This window comes from Ornithodoros turicata, chromosome 2 (assembly GCF_037126465.1).
Source record: "Ornithodoros turicata isolate Travis chromosome 2, ASM3712646v1, whole genome shotgun sequence".
NCBI lineage: Eukaryota > Metazoa > Arthropoda > Arachnida > Ixodida > Argasidae > Ornithodoros > Ornithodoros turicata.
The window spans coordinates 24,801,294-24,815,412 of record NC_088202.1 but is presented as its reverse complement, the minus strand read 5'-3'; the positions used below and the strand labels follow the sequence as shown (position 1 = coordinate 24,815,412).

Below are 14,119 nucleotides of genomic sequence, written 5' to 3'. Positions count from 1 at the left end.
ATAACGCGATCGGATGATTTTTGGCTTTCTCAATCCCATTCCAGTTCTCCCGAAGTAATGCTATGCAAAAACATCACGTGTGAAGAGTGGTTGCTTTGATTAGGTGGTTGGTGGTTGTCGTTGCTTACGAAGTACTGTGGTATGCATGTGCGGATGGAGATTATCCAGAGCAGTCTTGAGCTTTCTTCCGCACAAGAGTTCTGCTGGAGATGCACCTGTTATCTCGTGCGGCGTTGTCCGACAGCTGAGTAGTGCCCGAGACAACTGCACCTTGAAATCACCTATGCTTGCCTTTGTAAGCTTGTTCTTAACCGTTTGGACAACCCTTTCAACAGCCCCATTCGATACCGGGTAATATGGAGGAATTAGGACTTCCCTTACTCCTGTTCCGCTTCGGAAATTCTGTGTACTTTGCTCGTGCAAATACTGTTCCATTATCCGACACTACGAGATAATGTAGTCAATGTACCCCAAAGATGGAACGTAGACAAGAAATAATAGCCTCTACGGATGGTGATGGAACAACTTCGGCTTCTACCCACTTGGAAAATGCGTCCACAAGGATGAAGATGTAAAACAACAACAACTTTATCTCAGGATGACGGGTGGGCAGTTTCATCGCCGGGGGCAATACTGTACCCAAGTTCTGGAGGAGAAGCGGGGAATGAAGTAATGGGTCCCGTTACAATGAGGATCGAAGTCATGTGGCGTCCAAAAAGGCGGACAGAGCCTTGAGCGCAGAGCGTTGGTGAGGTGGATGTGGCCAGGGGCCAAGCAATTTTGTGAGGGAGAGGGGGCGGGAGTCTAGCTCGTTGACGGAGGCGGAGAGTACGGAGCGGTAAAGGTGGTAGTGTGGGCAGTGGAGAAGAATGTGCTCGAGAGCTTCAAAAGCACCGCAGTGTAATGACCCTTGATGATGAAGATGTAATGACCCTTGAAAGGGCCTGCAAAGTCCACATGCAAGCGCGACCATGCTCTTTGTGGAAAAGACTAAGGGGTCATGGGAGCACGTCTGAACTCACGCTGTTGTTCTTGGCATGTCATGTATCTCTGTATCCTCGCAGCAATATCCTCGTCCAGTGTATCCCACGAGACGCCATTGCGGGCCACATCCTTCATTTTTGTGACACCAGGGTGGCTGTCATGAAGTAAGTCGATAACCTTTGCTCGTAGCTCCTGACGAACGACAACACGATTTCCGAGAAGTCTACAGACATCCTATGGCCTTTGGTAAGGCCTGTAATCAGTGGTGTCAGGCAGAGGTCGGCACTTTGGACCGCAGCTCACTCATGCTCACTCACCAGCAACTCGACTCATTGCCCGCTCACTCATGCTCACTCACCGGCAGCTCAGCTCACTGCCCGCTCACTCATACTCACTCACCAGCAGCTCAGCTCATCGCCCGCTCACTCATGCTCACTCACCGGCAGATCAGCTCATCGCCCGCTCACTCATGCTCACTCACCGGCAGCTCAGCTCATCGCCCGATCACTCATGCTCACTCACTGGAAGCTCAGCTCACTGCTCGCTCACTCATGCTCACTCAACGGTAGCTCAGCTCATCGCTCGCTCACTCATGCTCACTCAACGGTAGCTCAGCTCATCGCTCGCTCACTCATGCTCATTCAACGGCAGCTGAGCTGATCCCTCGCCCACTCATGCTCATTCACAGGCAGCTGAGCTCATTGCCCGCTCACTCATGCACACTCACATGTTCATCGCTCGCTCACTCATGCTCACCTTCTTCAGGATGCTCACTCATGCTCACCTGCACAGGAAAACTTGTATTACATGTACGTACGAGGGCCGTGGTCGGAACTCGGGAGATATAGCTCCTGTTGGGGCGGTGGTAATCTTGCGGGATACAGGTTATAGAGTGTGGCGGCCTGGTGACGATGACGACGTGCTTCTGCTTCCACGCGCTACGGCGCTTGCACAGCAGTTCTACCGGCACCGTCCTAGCGTGAGGCCACGACCATCTGCCCGCTGGGACATTCCATCATCGCCGCTCAGGACTCATGTATAGGAACACCACCTCCTCTACATTTGGTGACCCGAACAACGAACACCATGTTCGCAATGCAGGACAGAGGAGTAGCAACAAGGGGGGGGGGGCTGAAGCCTTCTCTCGAAACCGCACCTTTGGTAGTACATTTCGGAGAGGTAAGAGAGAGAGAGAGAAATCCTCCCCTCCCATATAAACCGATTTTTTTTTTTCTCTGGCTACGCCCTTGATGCTGGACGCTTATCACCAAAATGTAATGGGCTACGCTCTTATGAAAAAGAGAGTCAAAATGAAGTCAAATGGTGCTCGGACACCATCGCCTACGGAGAGGGCGTTGCAGCGACTTCCATGATTGTATTTAATTAAGGGTGTATGCAACAGTGAAGCCCCGTACTTTTATTCATTTGTTAAAATTATCGAGAGACACCTGCAACTAATGATAGAAGAGATGAATGAAGCGTTTTCATCTCAGTTCAGGCAAGCCGGTCCCCTTTGGTCCTCCGATTTCGTTGATTTTTTTTTATGCTAAAGCCACACCTCTATGATGAACAGTGCCACTGGTCCGAAACTTGAGATCGCAGCAGTTGCCAGGAAAAAAATTGACGAGCGTGCCTGGGTGGCGTCGTGCGCTTCACAGAATCTTCCTCGGGTGGTACTTTGAGGCCGTCTCGTCCGCACCACGAACGCGCTAGAGGAGCGCGAATTTTTTTGCGCGTTCTACGGATGCCGGACTACCACACAATTTTAAAAAACATGCATTTCCTCTCACGAACTGTTCTATAAAAAATCGCGAAAACGCTCGTGAGCGCGATTTTGCGCACATTTTAAACTTTTATTACGGAAGAAGTACGCATGGTAGAATTACGACCTCTGCACCACATGAAAGATAATTAATTGCTCTTTCCAATGACGTATTACGCATAAATGTGAGTGTTACTGGAGAATAGGTAGAACGAGACGAACTATGCTCCCTCCGTGAAAATACGCGAAGTTCGTGGGTCAATTCCTCAAAAACCCCACCTTTAATTTTGGCAAAAAAAAATTGCATGGAATCCTGATTATATTACCTGTCCAATGGTGTAAAATTTGGGTATTCTAAAAGTTTAGAACCGAAATGCTAGCGCGCATAAGGAGAGCATGTACAACGCGACCATGCGGTTCCAACTCCAGCCACCCTCCGGCGTTTGTTCTGATCGTCGACTGAGGGAACCTGACTTCCACATATCTATGCTACACTCCATTTCATCACCTGTTGTGGCTATGATGGAGATTTCATGCCATATCGTATTTCGACTACGGACAGGCTGCAAAGAAGAAACTTTGGTTCAGGTTGCGTGACGCGGAGGCTATATTCTCTTTCACCCAAACTTTGTGCCCGCGTCCCATCGCCTTTGCCGGATGTACATACGGATTATAAGTAATAAACAAACCCGCACTGGGGACACCAGACGCCAGACTTCCTAACAAAAATGACCTTGCTGCGGTGTGGACAGGTTCCTTTGGTCGCCGTGTGTGGCCAATAATGCACGGACCTGCCGTCGACGATGCAGCGGTTGAGTGAGGTGTCTGAATAACTTTGGGTTCGTCAGCGTTGGAAGTCGTCTCCATGGCTCGGGACATTTATAGTGAGGAACGTGTGTTTTGTGCTATTATGCACGTCGACATCGGAAAAGGATTCTTCGCCAGAGTGGATTCACAACTGTGTCAAATCTTGACATCGGCGCGCTGAAGGCGCTTTTCGACTCTGAGCGACGTGATGAAGTCAGCGGTGAGGACCAACTATGTAAGAATTGTGCTGCGCACTTTCGTTCAGCAATTAGTGACCTAACGCAGTCCTCGCCCGTTGCTCTATCTGACACAGACTATGTTCAGAGCGAGGACATTATTGAAGAAATTGATAAGAGTATTTCGACGGCAAATATCGACGCAACTCCGCTGCGGCAGCCGGCGTCTCTCAAAAGGAAACAAATGACGTCGTATGCGTCACGGAAACGGAGAGAAGTTGGCGACGCATTGGGCAGGTCAATAAGCCGCAGAATACGTGATGCATATGACGTAGACGAACCGACCACCTCCGGAACAGACTGCACGAGATGTTCTAGCCTTTTGCGCAACATCAGGACCGCTTATCAGAAGTGCACCTCCAATCAAGAAAGGTACCAGATTCTTACGCTTCTTCCTGAAAACATGACGAAAAAAGAAATAGTAGGACTGATCCCAGATGCAACGAAATATGTGATAGAAAAATTAAAAAGTCTGAGAGGGAAGCAGGGCGTGTGGGCGATGCCGGACAAGTATGGTGGGCATCCTGTCAGCGAGAACGACGTACAGGTTGCACTCCGGTACTATCTTGAAGACGAAAAGGACTGTTCTGTCCAAAGTCCCAACAAAAAAGACGTAATTCATGTCACCAGAGACTGGAAGAGAGTCGCTGTTGCAAAGCGCTTTATGACTCGTTCAATACGGGAAACGTTTAGCCTGCTCAAGAGCGCTCATCCGGACATCAATATAGGACTGACGAAGTTGTACACACTTCGGCCTAAGTGGGTTCGCACAGACCCACGTCCGGAACAGTGCGTGTGTTTGTACTGCGCAAACTTTGATTTGATCATCGCGGCCATAAACAGTGCGTCATCCATCCAGCTAAGCAGAGACCAACTGAATGCGATGTCTGTATGTCCCGAGTCACAAAGGACATGCTTTTTGCAAGAGTGTCGCGGTTGTCAAGGGGCCAAAAGGATCAACCTACAGAAGCTAAGGATGGACCGTGCCAACGACGTTGATATGGCTCTCTGGGAATCTGGTGACCTCATTAGGAAGACGCTAAAGGCATCGGTATTCCCGAAGGCGGTCAGGAAATGTGCTGCTCTGTACACAAAGCATGAATATATATACAACATACAAAGAAGCGCCATTTGGAACGAGAAGGCCTTCGTGGATCCAAGACATGTCGTCATGCACTTCGATTTTGCAGAAAACTGGAGAGTCAACTTCTCAAGTGAGGTCCAAGGGCGCTATTGGAAGGCGGATCAAATATCCTTATTCACCTGTGTTGCAACCACCATGTCTTCGACAAAAAGTTTCGCAACAGTGAGTGACGACCTATCTCACGATACTGCACATGCCCATCTTCCCTCCAAAACATAACCAAGGCTATACAAGACATCCTGCCCGCGTTTTGCCATGTGATATTCGTGTCCGACAGTGCTGCAGCGCACTTTAAGAACAGGTACCAGCTCTATGAAATGATGAAAAACAACTTGTTACTGCGATAGATTTTCTCTGCCAGTGGCCATGGAAAAAATGCGTGCGATGGGGTCGGGGGCTCTTTGAAACATATCGCAAGCTTGTATAACTTGCGATGTCCACCTGCTGAAGCTATTCAAACCGCTGAAGATTTTGTGTACGCTCTCAAAAAGAAGGAACACGCCACGGAACTGCTGCACATTCTGTCGGCTCAGGTTGCAGCCTTTCCAAATTCGAAAAAGGATGAATGGGAACTGGTTCGGCCAGTGACAGGGATCCGTTCATGCCATGTGTGGTAGAAAGCATCTGAAAGTCATGCAGTATCAGGAATTCAGCTAGCAAGAACCGCCGAGGACATGTTTGAACCTCGGTCATAGCTGCGTTGTTTTCAGCACGTCGAACGATCCGCACACTATGTCTGGCTGGTGATGTTTTCGAGAATGTGCATACAAATCTGTTTTCCAACAGAATCAGTTTGTGATGCCGCTCACACATAGGTGACATTTGTTCCCGATTCCACTTTCAGAGCTGTGTTTTGTATTTAAAATGTATGCATGGCTCTTTCATGCACCGCAACTATATTTTACTCTTGTTTTAGTGTCTTTCGTAAATTCTCTCTTAAGGTGAACAATAGCAAAGCCAGTCACCAAATAAACCACTCTACCGTCTTGCAATGTTGTATTATTCCTGTACTTCTATGCGTATCAATGTATTAGGCCAGCTGCCCTGCTTCAAGGTAGTTAAATACGGACCACATCTCAAGCGCCTGTCGACAGAAAACAAAAGATTAGAACGAAAGATGGAACCGTCGGGCCGCGTTGTACCTGCTCTCCTCATGCACGTAACATGATAGCAACGTTTGTTCTTTGCACCCTGTCCTTAGTCGAAATACAATATGGCACGAAATGTCCACAGGAGGTGATGAAAGCCAGGTTCCCTTCGTCGACGATCAGTACAAACGCCGGAGGGTGGCTGGACTTGGAACCGCATGGCCGCGTTGTACATGCTCTCCTTATGCGCGCTCGCATTTCGGTTCTAAACAAATTTTCCACAATTGGAAAGGTAATATAATCAGGATTCCATGCAATTTTTTTTGCCAAAATTAAAGGTGGGGTTTTTGAGGAATTGACCCACGAACTTCGCGTATTTTCACGGAGGGAGCATAGTTCGTCTCATTCTACCTATTCTCCAGTAACACTCACATTTATGCGTAATACGTCGTTGGAAAGAGCAATTAATTATCTTTCATGTGGTGCAGAGGTCGTAATTCTACCATGCGTACTTCTTCCGTAATAAAAGTTTAAAATGTGCGCAAAATCGCGCTCACGAGCGTTTTCGCGATTTTTTATAGAACAGTTCGTGAGAGGAAATGCACGTTTTTTAAAATTGTGTGGTAGTCCGGCATCCGTAGAACGCGCAAAAAAATTCGCGCTCCTCTAGCGCGTTCGTGGTGCGGACGAGACGGCCTCAAAGTACCACCCGAGGAAGATTCTGTGAAGCGCACGACGCCACCCAGGCACGCTCGTCAATTTTTTTCCCGGCAACTGCTGCGATCTCAAGTTTCGGAACAGTGGCACTGTTCATCATAGAGGTGTGGCTTTAGCATAAAAAAGAATCAACGAAATCGGAGGACCAAAGGGGACCGGCTTGCCTGAACTGAGATGAAATCAAGTTGTATTCCTGAAGATCTTGTTCACTCATGCTCACTCAGCTCGCTGTTTGCTCACTCATGCTCACTCAACTCGCCACTTGCTCACTCACTCACTCAACTCGCCGCTTGCTCACTCATGCTCACTCGTCTTCCGCTCAACTCTTTGTTTGCTCACTCATGCTCACTCATCATCCGCTCAACTCCTTGTTTGCTCACTCATGCTCACTCATCCTCTGCTCAATTCTCTGTTTGCTCATTCATGCTCACTCATCCTCTGCTCAGTTCTCTGTTTGCTCACTCATGCTCACTCACTCGTCCCCGGCTGTCCGTTCGCTCACTCATGCTCCGCTCATTTGCCAAAATGAGCATGAGTGAGTGTGAGTGAGCATGCTCATGAGTGAGTTTTGCCGAGGTATGGTGTCAGGTAATTGCTGCCTGACCACAGTACGCGGCGAACGTTGGATGCAAGGTCGTCTCTTGACGTGGCTTGAGCGACCCTAGTCTACCCAACGAACAGTTGGGTAGACCCCTTACAACAGGAACACCTCCGCCGGTCGCCCCACGGGAAAAGCAATCTGCTCGGTCCATCAGCATGTGCGACGCGATTTCCCTGCCGACAGACCAACTCGTAGCGGTAATATGATAACGTCAGGGCTCAGCGAAGAAGCTTGGGTGAACAGTTGTTAGGTACAGGCTTTGTCATGTGTTAAAAGTCCCAACAGTGGCTTGTGGTCTGTCACTATTTCGAATGAATGAGTTCAGAGGTATTGATAAAACCTGAGAACATCGAAAATTACGGTGAGAGCCTCTTTATCGAGCTGGCTGTAATTGCATTCTGCTGGCATTACGGACACGCAATAGGCAGCTATTCACCTGACAGTTCACGCCGCGTGAGTTCGTATCCAATCCTCGTCGGCAATATCATAGTAGCGGGCTGTATAACTATAGGAACACACAGCCAAAATGGCGAGTTGTATGCCTTAAGTCACAGCGTAGCAACTGTAACGTCGTGCTCTGTGTGCATGGATTTTATTTCGTGAAGAAAGAGTGAAACTGCGTACCTAACACAAAGGTACGCCGCGCAGTCGAGAATATAAACACTAGGTAGCATATCAAGGGAATAGCGGCGCAGTGATATTGGATAAGCTACGAAAGCCTTGTGGCGTTGCTGGCGTAGTCCACACTGGACATCACACTCAAAGGTTTTGACGGCATTTAAAAAGGTTTATGACGCCAAATTATTTATCAACTGGAACATCACTTTTTCTCTGGAAATGTTACGTTATAGATTGTCTTCATATTCACCCTTTACTTATTTTTAAATACAAAAAGCTATGAGAGCAGCATAGATGTTGTCACTCGTCTTTGCAGCTGATTTATAGGAGGAAAAAACTTCTGGGCGTATTCTATTTGTGAAGCGTTTGCCTTGTGATTTGTTGATACCGAATGGGTGAAGGACGTTGAACTTGTATATGAGATAAGGGGCCCTGTCATGTATGTCAGGTGTTGATCTGAACCCGGTTTCTAGGATGTATAGTTTAATACTATGAAAATTGTGACCAGGAGCGTTACACAAGCAGCACACAATATTGCTCCAACATTGGCACTATCCTGGTTTCATTGGGCCTAAGGAGGCCCAATCAAACCAATGAAGAGCCAAGAAATGGCGCATGGTTGGCTCTATGGGTGTTACCGAACATTATGTGAGAAAATTACTAGAATGCAATTGGTATTCCAGTTTGAGGCAGTATCGTCCATATAATTACGTTCTGGGATTGCTCAATGAACGATGGCGCTTCATTGGCGTTAGATTGGTTTGCGATTAAACCGAAATGCCAATGTAGCCAGCTTTCAACCTTGATTGGCACCTTGGCACCTTGATTGGCACTCCATTGGTAATCCCGGCTGGAGTATGGCTATACTAAAATTTCTAAAATGCGTTATGTGAGTGAAAAACCAGAATAGTATTTATAGGATATAACTTGTGGACCAGCGAAATATTCTGGCAACAAATATTTCTTATTTGTTCGGTCTATATGCTGCTAATTTTGGAATTTTTCGAGTAACACACTTCAAGCTACACACAAAAATTATCGATTTTATGGGTGGCGAAGCAGATAACGGCAGTGGAAGCGGCAGTGCAAATTAAAAAAAAAACAATTCTTGATAGGGATGGACACTGCTGTTCCACGTTAGCTGCCTCGAATTAATTTCAGATCGATTGTAAAGTGCTAAGGGGCATGCCCCTCACCGTCGCAGGACAGCTACGGTCCCTTTTACACCAGGTGCGGTTGTGCGTCAAGTTGTCAAGCGATGTTTCCCAATGAAGGCTGCTGAGGGTTGCTCGCATGTGTTTTCTATGAGGGGTTATTCCATGGGACTACCCGGGTCCCAGACCAAGCGGGATCTTACTATCTCACCATTGCGTGCAGCCGAGGGCAAAGTTTGAGTATCTACAATAAAAATATAACAGAAGAAATGAAAGAAAAAAATAATAATGGTTTGTAATATGATGCCTTCCTGTTGTCGTGCTACATATTAAAACTAGACTGGTGTGGCAGTTGCTATAGCTACAGGTCATTCATATATTTTTCGTTGGCTCACAACGGGCTTGCAACATTGGACCAATATTGGCAGTTTCATTGGCAGAATATCGATCCGAGTTGCACGACCAATAATGGACCAATGCAACTTATATTGGCTGCCAATGTTGGGCCGCTACTCGACCAGTGATGGTGTGCTGCTTCGGTAAAGTGTGAAGACGTTAGTAGTTTCCTAGTGCAGCGAGTGCACACGTCTCTTTCCAATGAACTTTGCAGCTTGCACTGCAAGCCTGAACGTTAGAAGTACGTTGTGAACTCTCTGCATGCTGTGATGACGTCTGGAACGTCAGTGAGCTCAAAGATATCTGTGTCAAAGTTGATCCGAGAACTGTGCTGAGAGCGCGCGCAGGACAAGTCATACTGATGCCGAAAGGCAACGACGATATTGGCTCCGCAGACAGAAACGAACACAATCCGTTCTACAAATGAAGCTGTGTCGAACTTTCGTACAACGTCTGGCAGATTTAATGTTGTCTACTGGTTTCGTTGTATCTGCGTCGACAGATGCGGCGCAAAGCACCCTCCTCTTCGTTCTTCATAATGTATCACAGGACCAAGAAAGCAGGCGTTTTTAAAATCGTCGGTCCAGAGGTCTACAGCCACTGATGGATCATTCACTGACAGTACATCACGCAGTTCACGCGGGAGCTCTGCGCTCTTTTCACATGTCAGTTGTGCTGTTGCCACATACACAGTCGTCCTGTGTGGCCCGATCTATTTCGCGTCCACTCTGCCCAGATTTGTACCAACAGGATGATGCGCAAATTGATGGAATCTTTCCCCAGCGATAGAATTGTAGGGCCTTAAGTATTGTGCTGTAAACTGTAGAGCACGTCTTACAGCTTCAGACTTTACCTTTTCTGGTACCGTGACAGGTGCTTCCTTCTTAAGTAGAGACTGGATGATGCTTTTATTGTCCGTCGAGCACATGCGATTTAAAAAGTTGGAAGTAGCGTGAGTAGCGGAAGTAGCGTTGGAAGTAGCGTCCGTCCACGATACTGCTGCACCGACTTACAATGTCTGCAAGTCAAATAGCCTGAGGTTTCTTTGCCTGCAGGGTCAACGATGTTTCGTTTCGCATTTCAGAGCGGGCTCACCAATCTTCACTTTGCTTTTAACTACATCCATTGTGTCAACGCACAAATAGGCAGATGCAAAGTCGCATGCACGTTCGCGTTCAGTTCTGCCACGTGATCGTCACAGCATGAAATGCTTTGTCGATGTTCGGGACACTGTCCGTTACAGAGGCGCTTCACATTTTCAACATGCCAGACGCTGTGGCGACTGCTGACATGGTTGTGAGCTTACCAAAACGATGCGTACTAGCCGTGGTGCCGAAAGGTAGCCAAAATTAGCCCGATGCGGCAAACATAGTCAAAGAGTAAGCATAGAACGCGGTGCCAGTAAATGACAAAGCTGCCATCGTCTCCCATACCACGGAAGGTCTGGATATGGGGAGAGAGCTTTTTTTTATCCCTGGAAAGTCTTCGAAAGACCCAGGGAAAACCTCAGACAACACAGCCGGTGACAGGATTCGAACCCGTGTCACCTCCGAGTCTCGGCGTGGAAAGCGATCATCCTAACCACTATGCCACGGGAGCTGGTGGGGGAGAGAGTGAATAACGAATTGCAAAGCCAAAAGACGACGCGCTAGCTTTGAGTTTACGGGTATTGCAGGTAAGAGAAGGTGGGTCAAGATGAAACGAAGGTTTGCAATTGAACATGGAGATTTTATTTTTCGTGTTATTCAAAAAAGAAAACTAGCCATAAGCACATTGCGAGAGGTCTAGAGATTCTGATCTGTAAATGAGAACGGCCGTATATCCGGTTCTCAAATAAACACATAATACAAAATTCAAAAATGCGGAGTGTCGCATCTTGCCACAACCCTCGGAGCAAGACGAAACATCGGGTGAGGAACATGAGACGCGTCGTGGTAATAAACTATACAAAGTAGTTATTGCAATCCATACACCTTCACAGCCCCTTGAGCATACTGCCCACATGATGTGCGATAAAATCACACAGAACCCGGTGTTATCTCGTCGCCCCCGTCCTTTGCAAACAGGGCACCGCCTGCCTGAGGTGTCGCTCGCTTTTGAGTGAGCTTCTGCTTTGCTGGAAATATCCCAAGACACAGGAAAATTTGTTGGGAAATACTAGGTAATCTGCGAAAAATGATATTTGAGGAACAAGTATGGAGCTACCTAATAGTTGACTTATAATTTTCCAAATGCCATTAAAATGCATTAAGCTTAAATGACACTAATTTGATGACGCGTCTTGAGCCGTGCATATAATCGGATTCATATATATATATATATTTTTTTTTTTCTGTTAAACACGGGGTAACCAATAATGCCCATATTTTGCATATATCAAGATGAATGCATCAAAAAATAAAACGATGACATAGATTGACAGAATAATCCTGTGGGACGCTACTACACAGATGACAAGAAAATATACTACAGAAAATCGCGCATTTTTTTGCGGGTCTTTATATTCCAGGCAGAAGTAACAGAGATTTTTTTTTTTACTTCAACAAGAACACCAATTCGGATAATACTCATGTGCAATACAGCGGACATGCCCTGCCGGCTAACGCTCTGCAGAGCTGGCGCGTGAGAGGGTCACGCCTTCGGCCGTTACAGTTAAGTCCGACAGCTCCTGTACGATATCCATGATCCCATGTCAGCTTCCCAGATACCTTTGTGTTGATAAAGCAACAGTCGCTTACCGCAAATGCGAGCACGACCATAGTCCAGAGCGACGGGGAATACCTTATCATGTTCTTCATTTTCCTGAAAAATTATGGTTCAAAGGATAGAGCAGTATTAGCTTCTACACCAATACAGACAGTTTACGTGCATCTATGCACGATATTACACTGTCTCAGAAATGGACATCGACAAATGAATTGGCGAAGTGCACGGGCTGAAGTAATACCATAAAGAAGGTGAGTCAGTATTTAGGCAAAAGCGGAAAAGTGTGTGAACGAAATTTCATGAACGGTGAACAGAGGTGCCTTTGATTGATGGACAATCAGGGGGGGGGGGGGGGCAATCGTCACTGCTTTTCATCCCACTCACTCTGACTCTAATGCTGTAGATATATAAATAAAATTTGAGGTTATTTCGTGACACGACCCCGTCCTTTTCGAATAAAGTCTGTATTATTTGCTTAAGAGAGCGTACACAGTTTCCAATTTGCCCCCCCCCCCCTTTCCCGATGGCGCAAAGTGAGATGTTTCGTTACTTTGCAACGTATTTTGAAATAAAGTATCCCTAATAACCCGCACTATAATACACTAATGGTGATTTGCCAAAAGAGTAAAGTCTCCCTTAAGTGTTAAATTTTGCACGCCCATGCGCATTAACATGGGCAAAAAAAAAACACTGCTATGCCCCGCCTTCCTGTGTTCGTCTGTCCTATTTCTCCATACACTATACAAGTAACACGTTTGGAAGGATACAGACAGTTGCGTTCAGTCCTTATGTATTCACCTCAGTGACACAGAAGATAGAAATAGCTATTTTAATGCACTCTTGGAACTTCTCAGTGCTTTGACAAAGGTAGAACCAAGCACACAACGTGGTGTCAGAAGTGATGTCTTTCAGCCTACTCTTCGTATATAACGTGCATTATTACACATGGGGAGCAACAACGGTCTCTTAAACGCCAAATATGGCAAGGCGTCTGACGGCGTCGTAAAAGCTAGCACAACCTAGCACCCCCAGAACATCTGACCTTCAAATCCGCGGAGTCGTTAAGTCGTCATCGCATATTTCTTCAGTTCTAAATCTGCCTCAGGATTGCAAGGATAACACGACACTAACGCTCGTCCGTCTACTGTTCGTCTACGTGACAGGGCAGCGAGCCGGAAATATTCTTCAAACGTTCAAGCTCAGCTCAAAGGGGGCAGCAAACGTCACAAAGTTATCGCGAAAATTCGAAGAGTCAGAAAATTTTGCATAGCAACAGGATTCCTCGATTGCAAGCTGCGAGAGAAGTTGCAGCTGCATCTCATCCCCCAGAGAATGTTGATCACAGCCTGTCAACACGAAACAGTTCGGAAGCAGCACGCTCACCTCCGAGCAGGTTCCAAAATAGAGGCACCGTCGACCACACTACTCAACACGCTGCTCAACACAAATCTCTCCAAGATTGCGGGGCCCAGACCGCAGCGAGACAGCGCGCCATCTATGGAGAGACGTGGGCGACAGTGAGTCGTCAAGATGCAACAGAGTGGTATAAAACAAAAAAGTGTCATAAAAAAAGAAGAAGAAGAAAAGAGCCGACGCTATGCCGTAGTGCCACGATGGATTCGGTTAGATGTACGTCAGAAGGATTATTTGAAACAGCAATAATGCAGGTATCTAGTTGGATCGCTTGGAGATAAAACACTGATGCATGTAGCCAATGGGCCCGATGACAAAGATTGATATTTGTCCGGATCTTGCGCTGTTGTAAAGCAAACGGTGGTGACAACAGTCTCCCACAGCGATTATGCCAGTAAGACCGCCTAATTTTGTATCTACTACGAATATTTATTTACTGGAATAAATAATTGTTCTAACCGTGGTCATCATAAATTGTTCTTGCATTACAGAT

General features: G+C 46.8%; 1 protein-coding gene across 1 annotated transcript in view; it reads right to left on the bottom strand.

Annotated features, from left to right (window-relative positions):
• Window positions 1-13,801, bottom strand: part of LOC135385243 (uncharacterized) — a 130,284-nt gene extending 116,483 nt beyond the window's left edge. Inside the window, exons 1-2 of the mRNA XM_064614448.1 lie at window positions 13,597-13,801; window positions 12,246-12,309 (exon numbers count right to left, since the gene is read on the bottom strand). Of these exons, the coding sequence (XP_064470518.1) occupies window positions 12,246-12,309; window positions 13,597-13,778 (246 nt within the window). The 5' untranslated portion in view covers window positions 13,779-13,801. The remainder of the gene's footprint in view (window positions 1-12,245; window positions 12,310-13,596) is intronic.
• Window positions 13,802-14,119: the final 318 nt, after the last annotated feature.